General features: G+C 40.2%; 2 protein-coding genes across 3 annotated transcripts; one reads left to right on the top strand and one right to left on the bottom strand.

The window, feature by feature from the left end:
- The first annotated feature begins 1,011 nt into the window (after positions 1 to 1,011).
- atl1 (atlastin GTPase 1) lies at positions 1,012 to 17,162 on the top strand. Of its 2 annotated transcripts, none has more exons than XM_005477388.4 (14): positions 1,012 to 1,322; positions 2,867 to 3,117; positions 3,497 to 3,631; positions 5,649 to 5,753; positions 6,350 to 6,400; positions 7,591 to 7,647; positions 7,760 to 7,852; positions 8,020 to 8,158; positions 8,693 to 8,820; positions 8,960 to 9,016; positions 10,422 to 10,493; positions 10,574 to 11,005; positions 12,655 to 12,669; positions 14,498 to 17,162. In XM_005477388.4, the coding sequence occupies exons 1-14, from the start codon at positions 1,283 to 1,285 to the stop codon at positions 14,609 to 14,611; spliced, it is 1,689 nt and encodes a 562-aa protein (XP_005477445.1). In that variant the 5' UTR covers positions 1,012 to 1,282; the 3' UTR covers positions 14,612 to 17,162. The 2 variants fall into 2 exon arrangements, with proteins under 2 accessions (XP_005477445.1, XP_003443019.1); XM_003442971.5 differs by having other exon boundaries at positions 1,015 to 1,316.
- sav1 (salvador family WW domain containing protein 1) lies at positions 16,708 to 24,183 on the bottom strand. The gene is made up of 5 exons (XM_003442972.5): positions 23,846 to 24,183; positions 22,664 to 23,152; positions 19,053 to 19,323; positions 18,784 to 18,939; positions 16,708 to 18,113 (listed from the first exon to the last, which is right to left on the bottom strand). Exons 1-5 carry the CDS (start codon positions 23,937 to 23,939, stop codon positions 17,900 to 17,902), a joined length of 1,224 nt encoding a protein of 407 aa, XP_003443020.1. The 5' UTR covers positions 23,940 to 24,183; the 3' UTR covers positions 16,708 to 17,899.
- Between the last annotated feature and the right edge of the window lie 265 nt (positions 24,184 to 24,448).

The following is a 24,448-nucleotide window of genomic DNA, read 5'->3' as shown; positions in this document are numbered from 1 at the left end:
TATAGACTAATTATTACATCATTAATAACATAACAAAAATATTCGATTTGAAATAAAGAAATAAAAATGTAAAGGGCATTAAAAGCACATGAAATGTATCCAGACGTCTCATTTTTAAAATAGTACCTTTTCTTTATTATCTATTCAAACCAAATTTTGATTTATGGGCTCGTTTTTGATGTCGTTATGGTTTAGTATCTCAGCATATCTTTTCAAAAAAGTTGGATGAATAAAATTTCTGTTGAGATGTAATTATGACCCCTTAAAGTTATCATTTGCAGGTATTACTGTATTTGAAAATGCTTTACAAGCATAATTTCATGCCACAAAATACAATAAGGAATAATAAATATATTCTAAATAAGAGAAAATCTTTATTTTTCAAAAGGTTGGTGGAAAAAGGTCTGAATTTTTTTGATGTACGGTAATAGTAATATTTTAAGTTATTCTAATTTAAAATAAAGTTTAAGTGAAAGAATTATCTGATACCAATAGGTCTAAAACCAGATATCTGTAATTTCCTTTATTACCCAACATGAAAGTGGTTTATTTTAAAACAATAATATTTATCCATGTGTTAGAATATAATATGGGTAATTGTTTTAATGAAAAAAATAAACATATTAAATTGAGTTGATGTTTTCTATTCATAAGAATAGAATAGAATAGAATAGCTTTTTATTGTCACTGTTATAAGAACAGTGAAAGGCAGTTTGGCATCTCTCCATGTAAATCTCTCCATCTCTCCATAAAGTTACAGTTCAGTTCAACGTATAATAACGGTTCAATAAAGAGGGGAATTTGTATTTATTTATTTATTGAATGTAGTATTTAACAACATACTGACTACTACTCTACCCATTTGGAATTTACATTTTTACAAAGGCGCACCTGAAGGGGGCATACCTTCCAACCTCTGTGTAATTACCGCCACCTGCCGGTAGAAGCTAAAATTTCACGTGAAGGCAGCGACAAAGAAATGCGTTTCTGGTCGCACTTTCAAGCACATAACCGCTAATCATTCTTTTCTGTAGACATTGCAATATGAGCCGAACTGCATTCAGCTGTCGTCCCATGCCTCAAGCCGCTGCTTTAGAACTGCGCCCCCTAGCGAGATACAGCATGGCTGCATCACATTGAGGATAAAAGCTCCATCATCCTCCTGCGATACGAGCATCGTTTTGGTGGAGCCAGGGCATTCTCCCAGCCCACGATATACACTCATGATTACCGACTAGGGTCGCTCAGTAACCCACAATCAAAGGGATATAACGACAGTATTATGGCGAAACACCGTCCAGAAAGAGACAGCTGGGGTGAGTGTACGTACAGTATTTCATATTTCATTGCTTTTCTTGACGGCACAAACCGTTTTTTATCTTCCCTGCCGCGGAGGAGAGGGTGTAAGTCAGTAAGATGTTTATCTTAGACTCCATGATGAAAGGCTTGGTTTCGTTTTGACCGTATCATGACCAGTGTTTATTTATTTTAATGCAGCAATGCATCACGCCATTTATGGTGAAAAATACGTGTTTTTGTGAGTCTCTGCAGGAATATTGTCTAATCAGGCATAAGCAAGCACAGACCTATATTTCTAAGACGTGTTATATTTTTATTCAGTGATCAGCGCGCAGGGAAATGTCTGTTAGTGCTCTCTGAACCTCCCTAAGAGGCCTGAAAACCACCTCCTGATGTATTTTGTTTATCACAGTGAGCTTCTCGTGATTGTACGTGGTGCATCTGGCATACAATTATGTAATATTGCATCAGAAGATAGCCTCTCATCATCCTCAGGACCACCATCTGCACCCTGACCGTTAATGTCATCATCACTGTTGGTGATTGTCACTGACATCACGCTATGCTCTGTGTTAACTTTAAATTCAGGTCTGCAAGGGAAAGGAAGGGGCTGAATGACTGCATTGGGAGTGAGGGGGAAAAGGGTGAAATGCTGCTGTTTGTCATCAGAGAGTTTATCTGGGCTGACCCACTTTAAGCAGACCGCTTCTGACGTCTTCGGCTGTTTTAAGGGCAGCAGCAGCAGCAGCAGAGGAACACGATCAGGTTAACCAGGCAGGCTCATGATGCCAGGCCTGGCTGAAGCGGCCATTGCAAGAGATGTGAAGCCACCCTGATAGTCCCCTTCAAGCCTGAGACGAAACCTTGGATGATTCCCTGCTGAATTATTCACTGTGCATTCTTGGCACCCTTTATTAATCATTTAGCACATCCTTAAAATTTTGTCTGCTACTCCTTAATCTGTCACTGCTGCTTTTTAAAGAGTTGTATCCATGCTTTGATTTGCATTAAAAGCTCAAAATTAACACCACAGCTGCAGTGACTGGAATTAGTGGTGTGTGTTTGGACTTTCTTTCGTCTTCAGTAAACAAACATTACAATGTGGGGAATTTGGGAGCTCGGAAAGCCTCCAATCATTGCAGGAAGCCCATTCAGCCCTTACACTCTACATGAGACAGCAGAGACTGGAAAGACACTGAGTCATTGCATGGAAAAGTATGGAAAAAAACCTCAGAATGCACATGATCTCATCGGATAAAAAGAGCGTGGCCTGATTCATTATGAATATTATTAACAAGCTTGCAGGCCATGCTATTGATCTGGAGCTGAAGCAGGAAGGAGTAATGGACTCAACTTTCCTGTTTCCTCACTTAATGGACTGCTAAGTGCGCTTATCATCCCTGTGAAGAAGTTCTCGCTGTTCAGTCAACATTTTAGTTGGTGTTTCATTGACACAATAAATTCTTTAAATAAAACATTTTGCCTTCATCTCTGTGTTTGACTGTAATGTTAATGCCGTTTTCTTGCTTTAGGTTTTATGATTTCCCACGACTGTCTTCTCTTCCAGGGTCCCTCAGTGATAAAAATGTCTATGATTGGAGCTCGGAGGAGGAGGAGCCAGACGGAAGAGCTCGGCCTATCCAAGTGCTGCTGGTCAAAGATGACCACACCTTTGAGCTGGATGAGGCGGCGCTGAGCCGCATCCTGCTGTCTGAGGAGGTCAGAGATCGTGAGGTGGTGGCCATCTCCGTGGCCGGAGCTTTCCGGAAGGGCAAGTCTTTCCTCATGGACTTTATGCTGCGTTACATGTACAACCATGTAAGTCTCTGCAAAAGCATTACTCCAGTCTGCGTGGTATAGATCATACAGTCTGTGTGCGTGAATCGGCTCAGCCGTGCTAGTGGAAAAGTTCCAGATTTAGCTTGTGATTTGGTGTAGCACATAAAAAATTGAAATATAGCAAAGGTACTGGCAAAAAAGAAGAATATTTATGATATTATATTACTACATGCATGCACCAACCTGCTTATGTACAGTAATCTTGGATTAAAATGGCTATGCATTTCTTTATCTTCCTTTATCATATTTATGCCATCTTTTTTTTCAAGCAGCAGATCAAATAAAAAAAATGCAATATTTCAAAGTCATAGAGGGTAAATTGACCTGTTAGACTAAACTGTGATCCGTCGGTGCTCAGGCGTCTGAAAACTGGCTCGGCAATCCAGAAGAACCTCTGACCGGCTTCTCCTGGAGGGGCGGCTCAGAGAGGGAGACCACCGGGATCCAGATTTGGAGCGAGGTCTTTCTGGTGGACAAACCAGACGGAAGAAAGGTGAGACTATATTTCATCCCACGACTGGACGAGTAGGCTAAAGTGCAATTGAGTGCTTAATTAAATATAACACATATACTTGTTTAACCTATTTACAGGGAGTGCAGAATTATTAGGCAAGTTGTATTTTTGAGGAATAATTTTATTATTGAACAACAACTATGTTCTCAATGAACCCAAAAAACTCATTAATATCAAAGCTGAATGTTTTTGGAAGTAGTTTTTAGTTTGTTTTTAGTTTTAGCTATTTTAGGGGGATATCTGTGTGTGCAGGTGAGTATTACTGTGCATAATTATTAGGCAACTTAACAAAAAACAAATATATACCCATTTCAATTATTTATTTTTACCAGTGAAACCAATATAACATCTCCACATTCACATTTCTGACATTCAAAAACAAAACAAAAACAAATCAGCGACCAATATAGCCACCTTTCTTTGCAAGGACACTCAAAAGCCTGCCATCCATGGATCCTGTCAGTGTTTTGATCTGTTCACCATCAACATTGCGTGCAGCAGCAACCACAGCCTCCCAGACACTGTTCAGAGAGGTGTACTGTTTTCCCTCCTTGTAAATCTCACATTTGATGATGGACCACAGGTTCTCAATGGGGTTCAGATCAGGTGAACAAGGAGGCCATGTCATTAGTTTTTCTTCTTTTATACCCTTTCTTGCCAGCCACGCTGTGGAGTACTTGGACGCGTGTGATGGAGCATTGTCCTGCATGAAAATCATGTTTTTCTTGAAGGATGCAGACTTCTTCCTGTACCACTGCTTGAAGAAGGTGTCTTCCAGAAACTGGCAGTAGGACTGGGAATTGAGCTAGACTCCATCCTCAACCCGAAAAGGCCCCACAAGCTCATCTTTGATGATACCAGCCCAAACCAGTACTCCACCTCCACCTTGCTGGCGTCTGAGTGGGACTGGAGCTCTCTGCCCTTTACCAATCCAGCCACGGGCCCATCCATCTGGCCCATCAAGACTCACTCTCATTTCATCAGTCCATAAAACCTTAGAAAAATCAGTCTTGAGATATTTCTTGGCCCAGTCTTGACGTTTCAGCTTGTGTGTCTTGTTCAGTGGTGGTCGTCTTTCAGCCTTTCTTACCTCGGCCATGTCTCTGAGTATTGCACACCTTGTGCTTTTGGGCACTCCAGTGATGTTGCAGCTCTGAAATATGGCCAAACTGGTGGCAAGTGGCATCTTGGCAGCTGCACGCTTGACTTTTCTCAGTTCATGGGCAGTTATTTTGCGCCTTGGTTTTTCCACACGCTTCTTGCGACCCTGTTGACTATTTTGAATGAAACGCGTGATTGTTCGATGATCATGCTTCAGAAGCTTTGCAATTTTAAGACTGCTGCATCCCTCTGCAAGATATCTCACTGTTTTTGACTTTTCTGAGCCTGTCAAGTCCTTATTTTGACCCATTTTGCCAAAGGAAAGGAAGTTGCCTAATAATTATGCACACCTGATATAGGGTGTTGATGTCATTAGACCACACCCCTTCTCATTACAGAGATGCACATCACCTAATATGCTTAATTGGTAGTAGGCTTTCGAGCCTATACAGCTTGGAGTAAGACAACATGCATGAAGAGGATGATGTGGACAAAATACTCATTTGCCTAATAATTCTGCACTCCCTGTACAGTGACACCTTTATATTGTCAGTGAGCCTGGCAACAGGTTGTCTTAAAGCTTCTCAGCTTCACAGTCGTAGCTGCAGCTTTGGTTGGATGACTTGAAAGGAGTCTTTTGTGCTTTAGGACATTTTTTTATACCTGCATCAGCCAAATGTTTCTAACATTTTGCATCAAAGTTTGGTCGTTCTTTTTAGTTTCATTCAAAACGAGCTGCTGAACATGAATGGTTGCTTTAGGGACTTTCTGTTCTCTGGAGTGTAAACACTCCACACGCTGTATCAAAGCTCACTTTCCTCAGCACAACAGAACCACGGCGAACATACTGACTCCTGCAGCAAAGGTGAATGCGTTCATCTGTCTCCTCACACAGGTCGCTGTGCTGCTAATGGACACGCAAGGCACATTTGACAGCCAGTCGACGCTGAGGGATTCAGCTACTGTGTTCGCCTTGAGCACCATGATAAGCTCCATGCAGGTGCAGTGACCTACAGTCACCTGATCCAGCTTAGCTTTAGAAAAGACTGAGTATTTGTAAAAATGCATGCATGTTCTGTGTTTTTATTTATAATACAGATGATGAGCTTTGTTTGGGATGGACTAGCTTAGTGATGTTTTAAAAAAAAATAAAACTGCCATGAAATTCTTCAATGACCCCAGAAGTTTTCCTTTAGCGCCACCACAAGAGTGACGTCTAGTTTTGGGTGAAAAGTCTCCACAACTAGTTCTTTTCTTTCTACTCGAGCACACCTGCCAACTGCATCATTATTCAGAAGAAATGGCTCATCTGTCCTTACCCTGTTTCCTCTTTTGGCTGAGGTCTAATGTTAATTAGCTGCATGCTTGTTTTGGAAAGAAAATAGTTCCTGTGTTTGTAGCAAGCTCAGACTTTATAACAAAGGTTTACACACCAAACTAAGATACAGGTCTTACATTTTATACCCGCTAGTCCTGTTTGTTCCTTAATGCAAATAGGACTACTTGGTCAATAATCGAACCTGGACAGATTTATCACATTCTTCAAGTTGTACATGTTTCAAGAAAAGAACCCTCTAACTCAGTGGCCTCTCTCAGGTTTACAACATCTCACAGAATGTGCAAGAGGACGACCTTCAGCACTTGCAGGTAAAAATGCCTTTCAGTTATTACAGGAAAATATAGTACTGCACTAAAGTCCTCAGCTACCCCCCTCCTTTCGTTTCGCCAGACCTTCTTATATATTTTAAAGTGGTCTTGATCAATAGTTCTCCAGGCTTTCTGACAGTCTTTTAAAGTTTCTTTTTCTTTTTGGACTTTGGCTGCTTTTTACTCATTTTCAGTCTAGTTGTTGTATCTGACCGTTTTCACGGGAATGTTTTTTTGGTTTGATAGACCACTCAACACTGACCTATGAATCATTTAAGCATAAAAAGGCACATAACTCAAAGTATGAGCATGTCATATCTCAGCATGGTGTGCTGTATGTCCTTAAAAATTTGAGGAAACTGAACAAGCGGAGAACAAAAAAAGAAATGAAAGGTCTAAAATAAACCATCTAAAGCACATGAACAGTATCTGAAAGTCATGAACTTAAGAAACCAGAAAAAAAGAATCCAGCAAAGACCTGACGCTGGACTATACAGATGCATCTGACCCTTCAGTTGGTACATCTACTGTTTACTAAAGCCTTATCAGAAATGGTCTCAGTGGAAGGGAGGCTGCCAAAGCCATTTATAAGGAAGGGAAACCGGGTGAAAGGACTGGTGTATGCCAGATTACACAAGAACTGGACTGAAAATCAGTGGCGACAGGTCTTAATTTTGAACATGAATTCTTCTTCTTTCGGCTTGTCCCTTTAGGTTTGCCACATCTTCCTCCATCTCTTCCTATGTCTACCATACTCTTCTTTCAGATTATTTTTTAACAATGAAAAGGATCCCAAACACAAACACACTGTCAATGCAGCAAAAGCATACCTGGAAAGAAAAAAGTACAATGAAACACTATAAGTTGTGGATTGGTTTCCCCACCTCAATATTATTGAAGCAGTGTGGGATTATCTTGACACAAAACATAATAAAAGGTGGCCACAATCCAAAGAAGAACTTTGTTTCTGCCTTATAAATTGTATTTCCATATATAGTTTCACATGTTTCAATAACTGGAGCTATTTCCATTTTTTCCTAGTAAAATATAAATAAATTGGGTGTGGTTCAAGACTTTTGCACAGTACTAAAACTCCTTCAACAGACTTGTTTATATATTAATATCAAAATTATCATCCTCACACATTAGTTCTTCAAATTACTTGTTAAAATATTGTTACTTTATTTTAGCTTTTCACTGAGTATGGAAGACTAGCTATGGAGGAGACTTTCCTGAAACCATTCCAGGTATTTTCTATTTAATAGAAATATCTTTAGTATTTCTATTACCACATTTTTATGTCTCAAAATTATTTGAGTGAGCACACTTTATAACACAAGAAAATCATTTCCTTTCTAGTCCATGATTTTCCTGGTTCGAGACTGGAGTTTTCCATATGAGTTTCCCTATGGACAGGAAGGCGGCATGAAGTTCCTCGAAAAGAGACTTAAGGTCAGACATCACAGATGTTACTGAGTCAGACTGTCACACCACTTTCAGTCCTGTCACATCAGTTTCCTGTGCAGACTTTGCTGTGATGTGTTTGCTCACTGCTGCTGAGTCTAGCTTAACCGAAGCACATCTTAAACGTGGTGCGTGTCGCTGTGTTTGCGGTGCAGATCTCAGAGAACCAGCACGAAGAGCTGCAGAATGTGCGGAAACACATCCACTCCTGCTTCACCAACATCTCCTGCTTCCTGATGCCTCACCCTGGCCTCAAAGTGGCCACCAACCCACTCTTTGATGGGAGAATCAAAGGTACATTTTCTTCATTGCTCACTTACACCACATGCACCTTTCATTCAGGAATAGTATTGTTTGTGAAAGGCTAGGCAAAAACTTTGCAGCCAAATTTCTTGGAACTTGGTGAGGAGTTGACGCTCGGGTGGAAGAAGGCCCCATAAAATTTGAAATACTGCATCAGCATTGGACATTAGCCTTGGTGGAGGATGCACTCTGCAAATGTACTTCTAGTTTTGAACACCTAATATTGTTTAGTTCCCTCACTTCAATTATGACATGGTACCTCTCGGTCCGTCCTGCGGTATCTACGATTAGGATATTAGGTCTTAAAAGTTGCTGTTGGGGCCTCCATAGACCAGACATGTTTAAATGTATCCCGAAAATGCTCAGATTGAGATATGAGGGGTCTGGAGGTTTTTCTAATGCTCATCGAGGCCTTGCTGGGCAGGTTTTTGGGGTCTTGCATTTTGTCCTGAAGAAGGCTTCTGCTGTCAGTGAGTGACTTTGCCATGCTGTACACACTCACCAGCCTTTGTCCTGTCTGTCTAGAGATTGATGGTGAGTTTATAAACAACCTGAAGGTCTTGGTCCCCTGGCTCCTCAGTCCTCGTAACATCGATGTGAAGGAGATCAACGGCAGCAAAATCACGTGCAGAGGCCTGCTGGAGTATTTCAAGGTCAGAACAAAGAACCGTGGTGATATGCACAAAGACCAGACACTGTTCTTTCTTTATTCATAGTGCCATATTTCCATATATGACTGATCAAATGTAACAAATTAACTTCATCATTTGTCTTAATTTTTTGTATTTTTAGGCTTACATCAAAATTTACCAAGGTGAGGAGCTGCCACATCCAAAGTCAATGCTACAGGTATATTTTTAATGATTATTTTGCTAACATACAATAAAGCTTTGCACTCAAGATACACCTATGGTCAGAGGTTTACATACACTCATCTGGACATTATTTTAATGGTAATTTTGGGATTATAACGGTTTCTTTGAACTGTTTTTTTTTCAGGGTAGGATGGTTGGATGGCATATATCCTTAATGACTTTAAATAACAAAAATCAAGTGCACAATTTTAAATCTAATTGGTGCAATTTTTGGATTTTCTGTACTCCACAGAGAGTCAAAAGTATACATGCATGTTGAAATATATATTTACAGTTACTTCAGTCTTGTAATTGATCTCTCAGTATTTTAAGCCGTGAAAGCCAAGGTCTGTTAACTTTTCATCAGTGATCATGATTGACAACAACTGCTAGTTTGTCTTTGCCGCATAAAAAGGATTTGTTTGACAGCAATCATTGGATTGACCAATACTCAGAACAATGGGAAACTCCATGGAACTCAGTGAAGATCCAAGAAGTAGAAATGTAGAGTTAGACAAGTTAGGAAGGTCTCTTGGAGCCATTTCTAAACAACTGCATGCTCCAAGATCATCAGTTCAAACAAATGTGTCACCACTTTGCCAAGGTCTGGAAGAAAACCCAAACTTGCCCCTACATGAGAGGAACTTGATTAGGATTTTCAGGAACAACGCAGGAACCACCAAGGCTCAAGCCTGCCATGAAACGGAAACTGCTGGAACACCAGCGTCACTGTCCACAGTGAAGGAAGTCAAATATTGAGCTATTTGGCCAAAATGACAACAGATATGTTGTCATGGAGCAAAAATTAGGTTTTCAAACTTAAGAACACTGCACAAGCTGTCCAGCATGGTGGTGCTAGCATCATGCTCTGTTTTGCTGCCAGTGGTACTGGTACATTGCACAAAGTGGATGGAATAAAGGAGGAGGATTATCTCCAAATTCTTCAACTTCATCTCAAATCAACAGCTAGAGGAAACTTATAAGACAATGTTCCCAAACACACATCAAAACTTATGGAATGGCCTTCCCAAAGCCCCAACCTCAACCTTAGTGAAAATTTGTTGACTATGCTCAAAAGCCAGGTCTGTTGCAGGAAACCAGCCACTTTAAATAAACTCTACCAATTTTGCCGAAATCATTGGTCAAATATCCAGCCATAATTATGCCAGAAGGTTGTTGATGGCTACTAAAAATACTACAAAATATGAGTTTAGACGTATGTATATATTTGATAATAATATAAGAAGAGTTCAAAGAAATCCTTAAAAGCCCCAAATAACCATGAAAATCAATGATGAGTGGACGTAAACCTCTGATCACTGCTGTAAGCTTATCCATACTGTTAACTTCTGGTTCTTGACATTGATTCTTACATGATATTCTCATTTGCTTCCCCTCAGGCCACAGCTGAGGCAAATAATTTAGCAGCTGTTGCAGCTGCAAAAGATCTGTACAACAAGAAAATGGAGGAGGTAGGTGAAAACAGATTTGTAAGTGAATGTCCAGTAGCTACCAAGTGACTTCACTGACTCACTGCTGTCACTTCTCACAGGTCTGTGGAGGTGATCGGCCTTTCCTCGCCCCCAGTGAGCTGCAAGCCCGACACAGCGCCATCAGAGAGGAGGCGCTGCAGGTGTTTAAGGGTGTGAAGAAGATGGGAGGTGAAGAGTTCAGCCGCCGCTACCTGCAGCAGCTGGAGGGAGAGATCGACGAGGTGTTCGTCCAGTACATCAAGCACAATGACTCCAAGAACATTTTCCACGCAGCCCGCACGCCGGCCACGCTGTTCGTGGTCATCTTTGTCATGTACGTAGCCGCGGGCATCACAGGCTTTGTGGGCGTGGACATCATTGCCAGCTTGTGCAACATGATCCTCGGCCTGGCACTGATCACTCTGTGCACCTGGGCATACATCCGGTACTCTGGGGAATACCGAGAACTCGGTGCCGTCATTGACCAGGTTGCTGGTGCGCTGTGGGACCAGGTAAATAAAAAGAATAACCTGTCTAACTTATCAGTAGTTAGATGGTAATGGTGGCTGGTTAGATTCTGTACAACTTATAAAAGTAAGAAAAAAGGAGAACGATTTGTTTGGTATTGAATTTAAAAGATGTCAGGTGAGTGAAAATCATTACATGCATTCAGGTTTTGAGCACTTATACTGTTATCAGGTCTGGTATCTCTTGCGGTTTGATTAGTTTAGGGACGACTGTAGGTTCAAACTTTTATGGGGGCTCGGCTCCCAATAGGAATTTCCCTACAGTGTCCTGTAATTAATGTTAATGGAATATGATGTTTCCAGATGTAATCAACCCTTTTCACATTTGCAAACCTCAATTCAACTGGATAAACATCACAATGATACCTTCAAAAGCAAACTAATCAGACCTATTGTAGTGTCTAAGAATAATTCAGAGTGAATAATCAAAGATTTTAATATATATTCCACCCGTTTTAAGGTGGAGCCTTTAGTTATCAAACCTGAGACAAGGCTCAGTCTTTAAAGAAGTTAATGAACCATTTGTGGCAAAGCAGATAAGATGGAAAACATGCACAAAATTATTTCAGTCCCTTATCAGATTGAGGCAGTCCACCAAATCATCAAGCACTGACAGTAGCATTGTTCAGTACAAACACTGGGAAATCAGTACATACAGTACAAACCCTCCTTTTATTATGTAGATCCAGCAGAGTGCAGCATGTACCCCACTTTTACGAGTGGAGAATAGATTTGTAGTCCGTCCAGAAACTAGAAACTGACAAAAATATAATCTTATAATAATTATTATAAGAGCAAGTGGGACAACACTGGATCTGGAGCTGTACTGTAAACAAACACTAAAGGCCAATTTGATCAGAATAGGCACAGAAATTTTTAACAAACTAAAATAATAACACATATCAGCTCCTTGGTTGTAAACTTATATATCAGCAGACTAGGGGATCAGAAGGTTAAAATAAACTAATAATCTCTAGTGATTTAACGTTTTTGACCCTATTTAGAGAACAAATAAAAATGAGACACTTTAAAGGTCGCACAATGTCTCCACTTTATCAGAACAATTTGAACTTTTGCTGTATTTCAGTTAAAGTGTGTTTTGAATCTGCTTCACTGATGTGTGAACTTTAACATCTTTTGCCTTTAACAGCAGATATCAGATTTGTTATTAGCAATAAAACACATGGTTGGAGCTCAAGTTGCTCTAGCTGCCGTGTTACAAAAGATGAAAACTGAGGAAAAACTTATGAAACCAGAGTCACTGGTAAAAATAAATAATAATTATTAATTATTACTTTTTCTTTTATCTGCACACATTTACTTTATTTTAATGTGAGAACAAAACAGCAAATGTTCACATTTTAACTGCAAATTTCATTTATGTCATCGCCTTTTCACTTTAACCATTAAAGACAAATACAATACACAGTATCCATCCATATCTGTTTGAAATTAAAGAGTGTCTTTAAACCACTAGGGGGCAAAAACCTCCTTTATTAGTGGCGGCAAATCCATACAAGCTTAAGAGCAATAATTGTGCACTGTTAGCGAAGGATCTGTATGTGCTGTATGTGTTACATGTTCACTACATGTGCTCACACTGTATATGTTTGTTTCTTTTAACGCCTCTGCAGGGAAGCACAAACGAGGTAAGTAGAGCAAATCAATTGGAAGTATTAACAAGAACACATTGCCACTGATGCATTTCTATGAGATTATTGTCACCAAACTCAAGTTCTGCTCAAGTTCCCTGAGCTACAGTTAAATTTCTCCTTGTGCAGCCTTATGTTCCCTGAACGAAGACACCTCAATTCACACCTTAAGGCCGCTTTATGAATTAAAAATGGTCCGCCCTTGTTTCTTGTGCACCTTTGGAAAACTTCCTCTGCAGCTGCTATCTTTGTGTGCAAGACTAAATATAATTTCTGAATTTCTATGATTGTGAGCACAGGTGGATGCAAAGTTTGCTTTTTGTGCTTGTATGTGTCTTAATTTTTAATGACTTTATTTAACTGTTATGATGAATTGTATGAACACCTGATTTTTCTGTTACAGTAAACCATCTCAGTTTAGCAGATATTACAGCCTGTGCTCTCCTCTCCACTCTAAGAGTTTTGATACTGTTGATGTGCAGGTTGCTTTTAGCTTTGATGGTTGAAATCATATTTGGCTCGTCTATATGTAATTTAAACAGTTGCTGAAGATATTTTCAAATTAAGACTTCAGATGATTTCCCTTATGGATCAAAATTTGCATTGTTATATTACTCTATGAATAATAGTTATTATTAGGCCGATCAGCACTTTGATGAAAGGCCTATTTTTATGGTAATAGTGCAGTTTTTAATGCCGTTGGCCCGATGCAAACAAAGCTTTTTCCAAACAGACTGCTTCTCTCCCTCGTCTAAACTTCTGAAACAAAATGTGCCATACGGAAAATCCCAGGACTGAAAAAGCCGAGACGTATAAATCCATGGCATTTGACTTTAAAGCAGATTATTCTATGAAACTTAAATTTAAAAAATGAACGATTGAGCAAAACCGATGTCCTGTAAGTTTCCTGTGCTCACCACCGTGAGTTTTATGAAAGGGTAGAACACTTTTCTACGCTAGTCATCTGTACTGGCTTTTATTTCTAAGCAGCCATTACATATATTTAACCTTCTATAGTCTTTTTAGTTGTGAATGACGTGTTAATCAAATTCAAATTGAGTTTGTTTTCATATTTTGTGGTGTCCCAGCAGAAAATATACTCGGATTATCCTGTATTGTCCTGAAAAATGACCTAAAGTTTAAATTTTATATGTAAACAGTGGGCTATGTATGGACATCAACTGAGTGCGCCCTGATTTCCCATTTTAAGCTTATTAAATCAGGCTTAAATCAACCTGCTTTACAACAGCTCTCACAACAGAGCTCACTTTCTCTTTCCATTTTTTGTTGTCAGAATCAGCCGATGTAACATTTATGAAGCAGTTGATTCAGTGTTTCAAATCAAATATGAATGAAGAAAACTGATAAAAGTAGCCACTGGAAGCCTGCTGTGCATGTTTCAGCAGTGTGGAAATAAAGAGAGCAAACAAAGTGAATAAGTTACATAAGGATAATTTGTTTTCAGGCCTACAAATGCACAAAGGAAGTCAAAAAATCATTATCAGTGTTGAAATGCCTCTAATCCATATGACTAGATTAAAATAGAAACCCAAATCATGGCTCTTCAGTTTCTGTTTCTAAAAGTATACAGATGCAGTGATAAACCACTTGATATACACTGATCATTGTACAAAATATGTGTGCATAGCTTTTGCTCTACCAGCTTATATTTCTAATACTATAAGGATGTTCATGCATGATGGGTAAATGACTGAATGGACTTTTTGGTCGTGATCTTGTGTATGTGTGACTTTGTAACTCAGGTGTTTCCTGCAAAAGTAATCTGTAAGATAAATAACTAACCAGCTCCATGTTCTCTCCATAGGCTCTCTACAAGCTGTATAATGTAGCAGCCAATCATAGGCACCTGTATCACCACGCCTTCCCCGGGCATCAGGTGGAGGAGGTGGCTGAGGAGCAGGACAAGAAGAGGGACTGATTAGTTAAAAGACAGAACACGTCAGAGATTTCCTCGTGATGGACCGAGGGAGGAAGCGGAGGAGAAGGAAGGCAGACGAATGCCCTCACCCATCAGGCACTCTTTAACTCTGGTACTGGCTGCCGCAGCCCGCCACTACCAGTCGTTCACTTCTTTAACCCTTATAACGGACTGTTTAATGTTCATGCATATGCCGAGAGCATCTCCTCAGTGGGTGGCTGCTTCTAAGCATTGGATGCAATGTGTCATGGTCTCTCACCTTTAGTTCGTGAAGCAAACACACCTGTACAGATACCACGGGCACTCTGCTGGAGGAGACTGCTGTTTATTTCTCATCGATCGTTTCTTTTTGTTTCTTTTTTTCTCCATCATTCGTCACTGACAATGATTTTTAAAGTATATTCAAATCTGTGAAATCCCCATTTGTGACAATTGTTCTGTTCTTTGAAGTTTTAGTGTTGTTTATAAGGAACAATATCTATGACCTGCAATGTTTGAAAGACAAAATATGTACTGTATATTAAATGAGGCGTTACAAGCATCATCAGCATGGTAAGTGGTTAATGTCTGTCATCTTTAAGCTCTAAAAGCAGGTATACTTTATAAAAAAAATAGCTGAATGGTTGTGCTAACTGGTATTGTGCCATAACATGTAAAAAAAGACAAAAAAAAAAAAAAAAAAAAAGATGTCTCACCTGCTGCAGCCTGGCTACATGCAGACACTCCATGGCACACGAGGTAGTTTTAGGGCTTGGTGTATCTGTGTGCTACGGCACTGGTGGGAGAGACAAAAGTTTACACAACATAGCCGACATTATCTCACTTTATAGTCTGCTTGCAGTTTTGTAATCACGCATCGTCCCAGTGATCGTTATATGTGCATTTGGAGTTTGAGGTTTGGGAGGAAAGAGCAAGGTTAGGTTTCCATTGTGATGTAGTAATGGGGGGGGGGCTGACGAAGCCATTGTTGTGTGTTTCACTGAATGTTCGAGCAAATCCGAGGAATGTAGCTATTCTGTGGCCACCGGGGGAATCAAAGCTAGAAGCTATTAGGCGTGGCGACAGGCCTGCTTTGGAAACGGAGCCTCATTCCACATCTCTTTCATCATCTTCTCACACTTAAACCGAATCATCTGTGCAAAACTGCTGCATGGTGAAAGAGGCTTTTCGTGTTTCCACAACAGCTTGCATTTTTAAACAAAAGGCTTGTATCGGTGATGGCTCTTTTTTGGTGTTTGAATACTTCGGCTTAGTAGACTGTTACTGTATATTTGTACAACTGCGGTCACTGTTTTAACTCCTTGAGTCACTGCGCTGTAAAATGTCTGCATCACATACAAAACTGCAGCAAAACTTTTCTGTCTTTTTTTTTCTTTCCCCCTCCCATTTAGATCTGCTCACCAACCGTACAGGAACACTGTCATGCATATTTAGCAAGTTTATAGTGAGGTTTGACCTCAAGGGTTGAAAATTTAAAGGCACTGCAGCAGAGTGGCTTCTAGAGTCTTCCACAATGTATAATCAACATCAGCGAGGCCTTCACACAAAGAACCATCCAAGACCAGTTTAAGATTCGTGACGTTCTGAAATCCCTTTTTATTTCATGACTATGTTTTTGGGTGTTGTGTCCATTAAGAAGTCAGAAGAGCAGTATTTGTTTACACTGTGTTGGAATATCTCATCTGTGAGACAGAGCTTTTCTTTCATTCCTAAAGCATCACCTCTCAAAGTGGTGGGAGGACTGAAAGGTCAAATGAATCAACCTTTTTTTCTGAGCTCCTTCAAATTGACTCTGCTTAGTTTTCAGCACACGCATTGCAAAAAAATTCAGTTGCAAAGAAAAGACCTAATAAAGATGGACCAAATTAATGAAATCTAGACTTGAGTTTTCTTACAATCAGAAATGTTTTAAATACAAGTCCTACGAGGCGTACCGGCAGTGTTTTAAATGGCTCTGCCATTATAAAACACTGTGGGAAGACAGGCAAGCAGCAGGAGGCAACAACTGTACATCCATACGTGTATTTTTCTTCACTGCAGACTTTATTGCTTATGTCCTGTAATTGCAATTCACAAAATCAGGTATGAACAAACTGTTGACATTGTTCTGAGAAGATGTGATAGAGGCCTTATTGCAAAGAGAAGCCCAATGTTCTGTACAAACCTATTCCACTGCTCCCATTTAGGACATTCAGAAATGTTTAGGTTCCTCTGATACACAGGACTCCTTAAACATTTTATATACTGAGAATAACACATTATCACTGGTCTCCAGTAGACAAAAAAAAAAAAAAGTAAGAAAACATTTCTGAGTATCTTAAGAGGAGATAAAAGCTGATTAGTGATCAGTAGAATATGCATCCAAGAACCTGGACTTCTGTTATATCAGTGAAGCAAGATGTCAGGCCATAAACATAAAGCATGAAAAAACTGAAACAAAGGGAAAGTAAAGTTTTTGGCAAAATGAATGTGACTTCTTTAAAAAAGTTCCAGTAGCTTATTTGTGTTTAATTAAATGCACAAAAACGTGAATTTTCCTGACGAACAATAATGCCAAGAGCCGAGAGACGCTCAAACCACCGCATCCAATCTGATGCTTCATCAATCAAAAAAGAAAAATCAAAAATTAAATATCTGTTAAGGTTTTGGTGGATTGTCTTAAAAGTACGTCATAAAAAAAAAGGAACAATGTACACTTTCTGTGTGTGGTTTCAGTTTATGAGAGAAACAGAGCAAAGGAAAGAAGCCATGAAGTCAAATTAGAAAAAGCTGCCTGTCGCTTTCTCCCACAGGAAAAAATGACGGAGTAGCTGGCGTATACACGATATGAGCAGACGTAAAACTGCCGCACTTTGTTTTATTAAAGGCACAATGTCAGGATGCTTTTGCAACAAATACCCAGAGCTGATTTTTCACACTCTGTGCTTCTCAGTCTTTAAAAAAGGAATTCAAACAGCAATTTTCCCAGGTCGGTGGCTTTCAATGGAACCACAAGCAGTTTCCCATGATGCAACACATTATTTCTTCATTCTAGTGTTTTTTTTGTTTTGTTTTTGTTTCTATCAGTCATCCATAAACGGAGTGTCACATGGCCCCCACCCTGGCCATATATGTGTCTCGACCTCCTGGCTGATATATTTGGATCAAGCAAAGGCACAGATGTGTTTGGTAAAGAGGCAATTAAGAGTCAATCATGATTTCAAAGGCAGCTCTGACCGCTCCCAAACTGAGGAAACCTCAGAGAGGTGTGGCATCGAGAAGTTCCTGCTGCACACACACGCACACACATCACATGTTCCCTATGAAGTTCTTGTTAGACTGCTGGGCGTACCACTGTTGCCGCTGTTTGCGTGCCTCCACCTCCGACAGCAGCGCCTGCCGGTACGCCTCGTAGGACTTGACGATGTGTTCGAGCTCCTTCATGAAGAGCAGCTTCAGCATGCCCTGGTACGTGTCCAGGTCTGCCAGCTGGAACAGCTCCCACTTCAAGATGTGGTCGTACCTGATGTAAAGGAGAGGAGAGTCACTGTACCTTTAAAGTTACCCTTTGGGCTGGTTTGAAGATCTATCAGTGACTTCTTTGTGACAAAAATACTTTTATTTAGTAAGATTTTTTTTCAGGGCTTCGCTATTCAATATGTACAAACTGAAATAAACACTGATTTGGAATATTGAAAGTCCCTGGCAGAAACTTTAGGGAACATGGCTGGTTGTGCAGTTTTCCACAAATAAACATACATGTTTTCTGAGGTATTAAAAAACACTATACAATAAATACATTACATATTTAGGTACCTAAGTATAAACATCATGCTTTTCCATTTTTGTGAGTTATAAGGTCAACTGACCAAAACTACCAAAAAATACTGATTCTACACTTTTGGTAAGAGCTTGAAAATAACTCGCCTGTTTGGTTACTATCAAAAAACCATTATGTCCAGGATTAAATAAAAAGCACAATAAGAAACTTAGAATTATTAAGTTGAAATTTTGAGATACTAACCCCGAATTTTGACTTATGGGCGGCATTTCTTCCCCCCAGTGGCTTCCATAAACAAGCTTCCATAGATTCCTCCTTTTAGTACCTCCCTTTGTTTGTAAATTTACTGATTATTGACTGACCAGAATACTATTAACTAGACAAATGTCAGGTAAGACTGAGTTAGACTCACTTGAGTGGTGCACGAGCATACACCTGCAGCCAGTCTGGGATCTCGGCTGTGTGGTATGGGTTAGCTGGCACGAGGACTGGCTGGTTCCTCTCTGCAGGACGTGGCTGATAGGCCACGGGAGGTGGTAGTGGTGGGGGCTGATCGTAGCGAGGTACGCTAGAATACAAAGAAACATCATCTCTATTGTGGTAAGTTTTCTACTAAGTAAAGAAATAGTAGAACTTTAGTTGCTTAAAGAACTAAAAGCAGCGTTTTTTAATGCTTTATACCTTGGAGCACATGGATGACGGTATTGTGCCCTCTTGTTTATGTGATCCACATAGTAGACCCCAAACTCAGCGGACTCCACCTTCTCCCAGCCTGGAGGGAGCCCCTCCCTCTCGAGAGGGTGGCTCCAGTGTGTAGTGTTAGTGTTGTGGTCGATGTAGTACTTCCTGCCACGGATGGTCCAGTCAACGGTCCAACCGGCCGGAAGGGGGAGGTCCTCCCCCGTCAGACTGGACAGGTTCCCCAGAGACTTGGCCTGTATTCGACCTATGGCTGAGGAGAACAAACATTTCTTTTTTAGAAACCCTGAGGGAGAGGCAGAGATGTCTGACCAACCATACAGAGGAGCAGCTGCCGGCTAACAGCGCCCCTGGGAAAGAAGAAATATTTGGAGAAATTTCTTAAAAACCGCCTGTGTGGGAAAGTGTCATGTAAAGCAGAGGACAGTACAGCGTTTAAACTTTAAAACTGAGATTGCTCGACTCTGTGATTGAGGGGCATCTTATTCTAAGTGACACTGTGTGATGAATGGTAGGAAATGGGATTGTTGATACTTTTAGACAGGAAGGCAGAGAGCTCTGCATGGCCAGCCATACACACAGGGCCTTTCACTGGGCCAGAACAAATGGCTGTAAGAGCCGACAGCAGAGAGGGTTCACGCAGCGGGTCCTGTACTTTTATTGGAGAATAACGTCAGCGAGGAATGTCAAGTCGACAGCTGTGTGGATGTGGATGAGCGAGAAGTGCCATGACTCAAAGCAAATGAGCTTGCAGAAACCAAGAATTCCAAATACAGGGGAACGCTAAAGGATCTCAGCGAAATGGCGGCTACAATCTGATAAATTCTACGCTAGAGTGACAGCAACAGAGGTGGAGCTCTTTGCCAGCTGCTGAATGAAGGGAAGGAATGTGTGAGAGCTCCACAGAAATGCACTCCTCCTCCTACACCACCCCCATCTCATCATCATGATCATCATGTCTGCCCTTTCCTTCAGAAAAAAAATGCTCACAGCAGACCTAAAGCTCAAAACATCACAGGAATTTCTTAGATTACAGTGAGAAGCAGCAAATTTTACAATCATGCTTGTGAGCTAATGGCTGGGCTGAATGAAACAAAGTGGGTAGACTGATAACATCACGTTAGGGAAAACACCACTGAAAACATGGAAAGAAGAGAGAGAGAGAGAGAGAGAGAAACTGGGATCATTTATGAAAACATCAATCACACACAAGAAAATAACATGATTAACTATACCAGGCTCACCCTTTCAGGGTTTGCAGAGGGACAACTTATGCCCATTTCTGTTTTACACCTGGACTCTAGTAGCTCAGCAGCTTTTTGCACGAGTTCAAAATAAGCCTAAATTGTCTCATATCAACCGCTTTTATCAGGTGAGGAACCACATATGTCTGTGAGGTGTGGAACTTTCTCCCAACCAATCAGGAAAGATCAAGCTATGTGACAGACAGTGACATCTGATAAATCTGCAGTGGCCCAGAACATGCTATTTAAGAAATAGCACGTTATAATGTAGGACTTTAAGTTTGATAGTACACTGGATAATGCCACAGCATTGTATAACATTAAACAGTGATCCATTGAGAAGGTTAAAACACTTGTACACATTTTCAAGTTTAGAATTATGAAATGTGATTTCCTCCGTTTTATATTATACTTAAAAGTCATATATAGTTGTTTATTTTTACTGTGAGACTTTTTTCTACTAAAATTGATTTAATAATTCACTATTTGTTTTTTTATTTATCTTTGACTTAATTACATATAAGAAAAAAAGTGGTACAATCAGTACATATAATGCTATTTTTCCACTTCTTAGTAAATATGTACAATTTATTCGTCAATATTTTTTGTTTTCAGTAAATCTACACTTATCGACTCAAAAACATTCTGTCCTTTTTTTTGCAGCTGTCTGATCAGGTCGTTTATAGAAAGAGGGAAAATGCTGTTGTGTCAAAGAATCATGTCACAGAACAGCACAACCTGACTTGAATTTCCAAGTATTTCAATGAGTGCCCTATTAAGAGTTAAGCCTTGACAAAGCCCCTCAGTTCATCCAGAACTAACCGCTCTTTCTTTTAACTGGCTGCCCTTTGCAAACACGAGGTTTAAACAGCAGGTGTGTGGGGCTTCAGTATAGTATAGGACACCACTTAAACAGTATATACTCTCTTTTATTTCCCAAGGGGTTGCCACACAAGATCTTCATACCCAATTTGGCTGAGATTTTCCAGCAGATGCTTGTGTGATACAACCCTCCTTATCTGGGCTTGGGCACTAGCTTGTGCTTCTACCTGGCTGCCTGATGGACCAACAAAAGGACAAGCAAGAGTAGCCCACAGACCGGTTGTACAACATACTTTGGACACTGTCCAACAACAGACGGTCTCTGCAGGTAGATGGGCCAGCATGCCACCCCCACTGAACCATAATTTCAGTTTAAAGCAAATGTGACCAACTATACCACAGAGCCACGCTGTAATAACATATAGTGGCATTGTACTGACTGGGCGTCATGCACAAACATGCTACAGCGTTGTTTTTAAGCACAAAAAAAGACTGCACTATATTCAAAGTGATGCTTGAATGACTTTACCTTGTTAAAGAACAAAACAAATCATGCTTTCCCTTGTTTTCTTCTGACTTCACTACTTGAACACACGCAACTCAGAAATAACGTCAATCCCTGCACCAACATTTAACTTCTGAGTTATTTTCAAACTGCTTTGATTTGATTATTTTCTTGTTAAAAAGTACTATTTACGGGACAAAAACATGCTGTTATCAAAATGAAAAAACGTCTGCCAGTGTTTGAGGGGTGACCCCTCTCAAACTTCACTGTGTTTTAAATGCAAGCATAAAGAGATCAGCACATACGTAACAAGGATGATTCATGCTAGCGAGCAGTTTGAGGCTGAGACATTTGACTGGGGGCAATGTGCAAATTACTAGTTTGCTGGCAGAAAGTTTCAGCAAACACAGTGGTGAAAAATGCAGAGCCTCTAATGCTTGTTTGACTTTACTCCAAACAAGGCTACATGATCGGCAGGCCTGACATAATACTGAACTGTATACATGACACTGACAAGCCAGCCACAAAATAAAAGTGTCTTTATGGTACGAGGAGGACAAGAAGCATTCCCGTGCCCCCAACCCCCCCCCATCTCAATGTAATTACACTTACATCATAGTAATGTTTACAACACAGAGCAGTAAAATAAAGACTGAAATGAAATTGCTCTTTTCAATTTGACAACTAGTGGCCTGCATTCCTTTCAGAGTGGCCTCTGTGTAGTTGGACAACCATCCATAATACTCAAAACAGAAATTATACATTAGTACAGCCACTGACACTACTACATCTTGCCATACACCAAAGAAACAAGGGTTTGAAAAAAAAAAAAAAAAAAAAAAAAAAAAAAAAGGTCTACAAGGGGAAATTTTAAAAAGTTGCTGATGGGATGTCAGTCATAAACTTTCTGAAACTAGGTGTTTCTTGCTTTTATCACAAAACCTCTTTAAATTCGTTAAAATATATAAATAAAGACATGAACAGCGTTAAAAGGGAGCTTCACAAAGAAATGTAAAATCTACCTGAAGGGGGTCTGTTTGGAGCTGGGGGAGTATGTTGTCGGGGATGTCTTTGGAAGTTGTGCTCATTGTGCTCGTAGTATCTATAGTCTTCAGGAAAGCGGTCTGGGACTCTCCTTGGCTGGCGCTGCTGCTGCTGTTGATGTTGCTGGTTTTCATAATAAGGTTCAGAGGGGTAATAATACCGGGCATCTCCATTCTCAGACATGGGACTCACGTCTGTAAGGAAGGACTGTGATGAGCCTCCATACTCATGCGAAATGTCTCCCAGACTGCGAGGCAGGTACGGAGGTGCAGACAAGCGGTGGCTCTCTGTGCGGGCCACCTCATGAGGAGTCTTCTGCACATGGGTACGGAGGACACTCTTGTTACGGGACACCACAGGTTCCCGGCTGGGTGCCAAAGGGTAGGAAGAAGGCACCATTTCTGGCAGAGGGACCTCTGTGCGTCTGGGTATAGTGGGTCCATGACGGATGAAGGAGGGCATAAGATCTGCAATCAGGTCAGCAGAGCAAATGTCAATAAAAGGCAACACAATATCTTGGAGCTGCTCATGCCTGATGACTTGAAAAAACCAAAACAAAACAAAAAACCCATAATAAAAACAGAATATTTTACTAATAGGAGCCAAATCGCGTACTTTTAATTTTCATACCTGAATTATAATGTTTACTGACTCTCGAATAAAACTTTTACACGAGAAGGTAATTTAGTAATACCCCCATTTCTACAAAATACTGCTATTTTCACTCCAGTGAACATTCATAATACTTCTATAGATACTCTAATAGAAACACCTAACAGCAGCTATCACAATAATCATAAGTCATTACAGACACTAAAAAAATACTTTTAACTAAACTAATCTACTAGTATAATATGCCTTTAGCTGAGTCATTTAGAGCTGTAAGCATTATCTTATAACTTTATACACTACAACTGGCGCTCATGTAGCATTTAGCTACAATAACTATCATCGTAGCTGTGTTTGGTTAGACTGTACAGCATTAAACTGCTGTTTACAATCGTGGGAGCTTTAAAAATAAGTATAAATGTTCCCACAGAGTAATTTTACATTACTTGTTAATGTTAGCCAACTAAGCTTTAACAGTGTTTAACTTTAACTAGCGAGCTGAGTGATGCTATTCGGGGCTAGCTGACAAGCTAACCACTTGTTGCGCTTACTTCTCAGGAGCGGCGACGTTTCCTTCTTCACATACTTCCCGTGTACCTCGGCTGGTTTGGACGCTTCGTTCTTACTTTTCTTTCGTGAGAGCATAACTCAAGGCTCGGAAAACATCAACAGCACGGTGAGGTAAAGTCATGGCACAATCCTTCGACTTTGCAACCATACCGGCCAGTTAGCAAAGCGCGGAAAGTCAACATTTTTCCCCGCAGCTTTGGATTAGCTAGCCGCAGTTAGCCAGCTAACTGAAGCCATAGGGAGCGTCAGTGCTGCTGCAGCGGATCCAGTCCCACTACTGGGAAGTCCTTCCATCTGAAGGAGGAGAGAGAGGAGCAAAAACCACCGTGGGGCCCTTCGGTGACATAAACACAGTATTAACAGATACATATGAAAATTTGATTTAGAAATAAACTGACATGAGAGACTTTTGAAGGTTGGATGGCAATCAATAAATAATTAAGCCTATACCTTTAAATTTATTATACTACAGTGTTCAAAAACTGTACTGTAGTTAGAAAATATCAGTTAAATTTTTCCTAAATCTCTGTTGTCTTTACTTATACACGTTTTCATACAGATTGTTTAATGCATGTCTGTTTTGT

Source organism: Oreochromis niloticus, linkage group LG19 (assembly GCF_001858045.2).
Source record: "Oreochromis niloticus isolate F11D_XX linkage group LG19, O_niloticus_UMD_NMBU, whole genome shotgun sequence".
Taxonomy (NCBI): domain Eukaryota; kingdom Metazoa; phylum Chordata; class Actinopteri; order Cichliformes; family Cichlidae; genus Oreochromis; species Oreochromis niloticus.
Note: the sequence above shows the minus strand (reverse complement) of the source record. Positions and strands in the feature narration are given on the sequence as shown.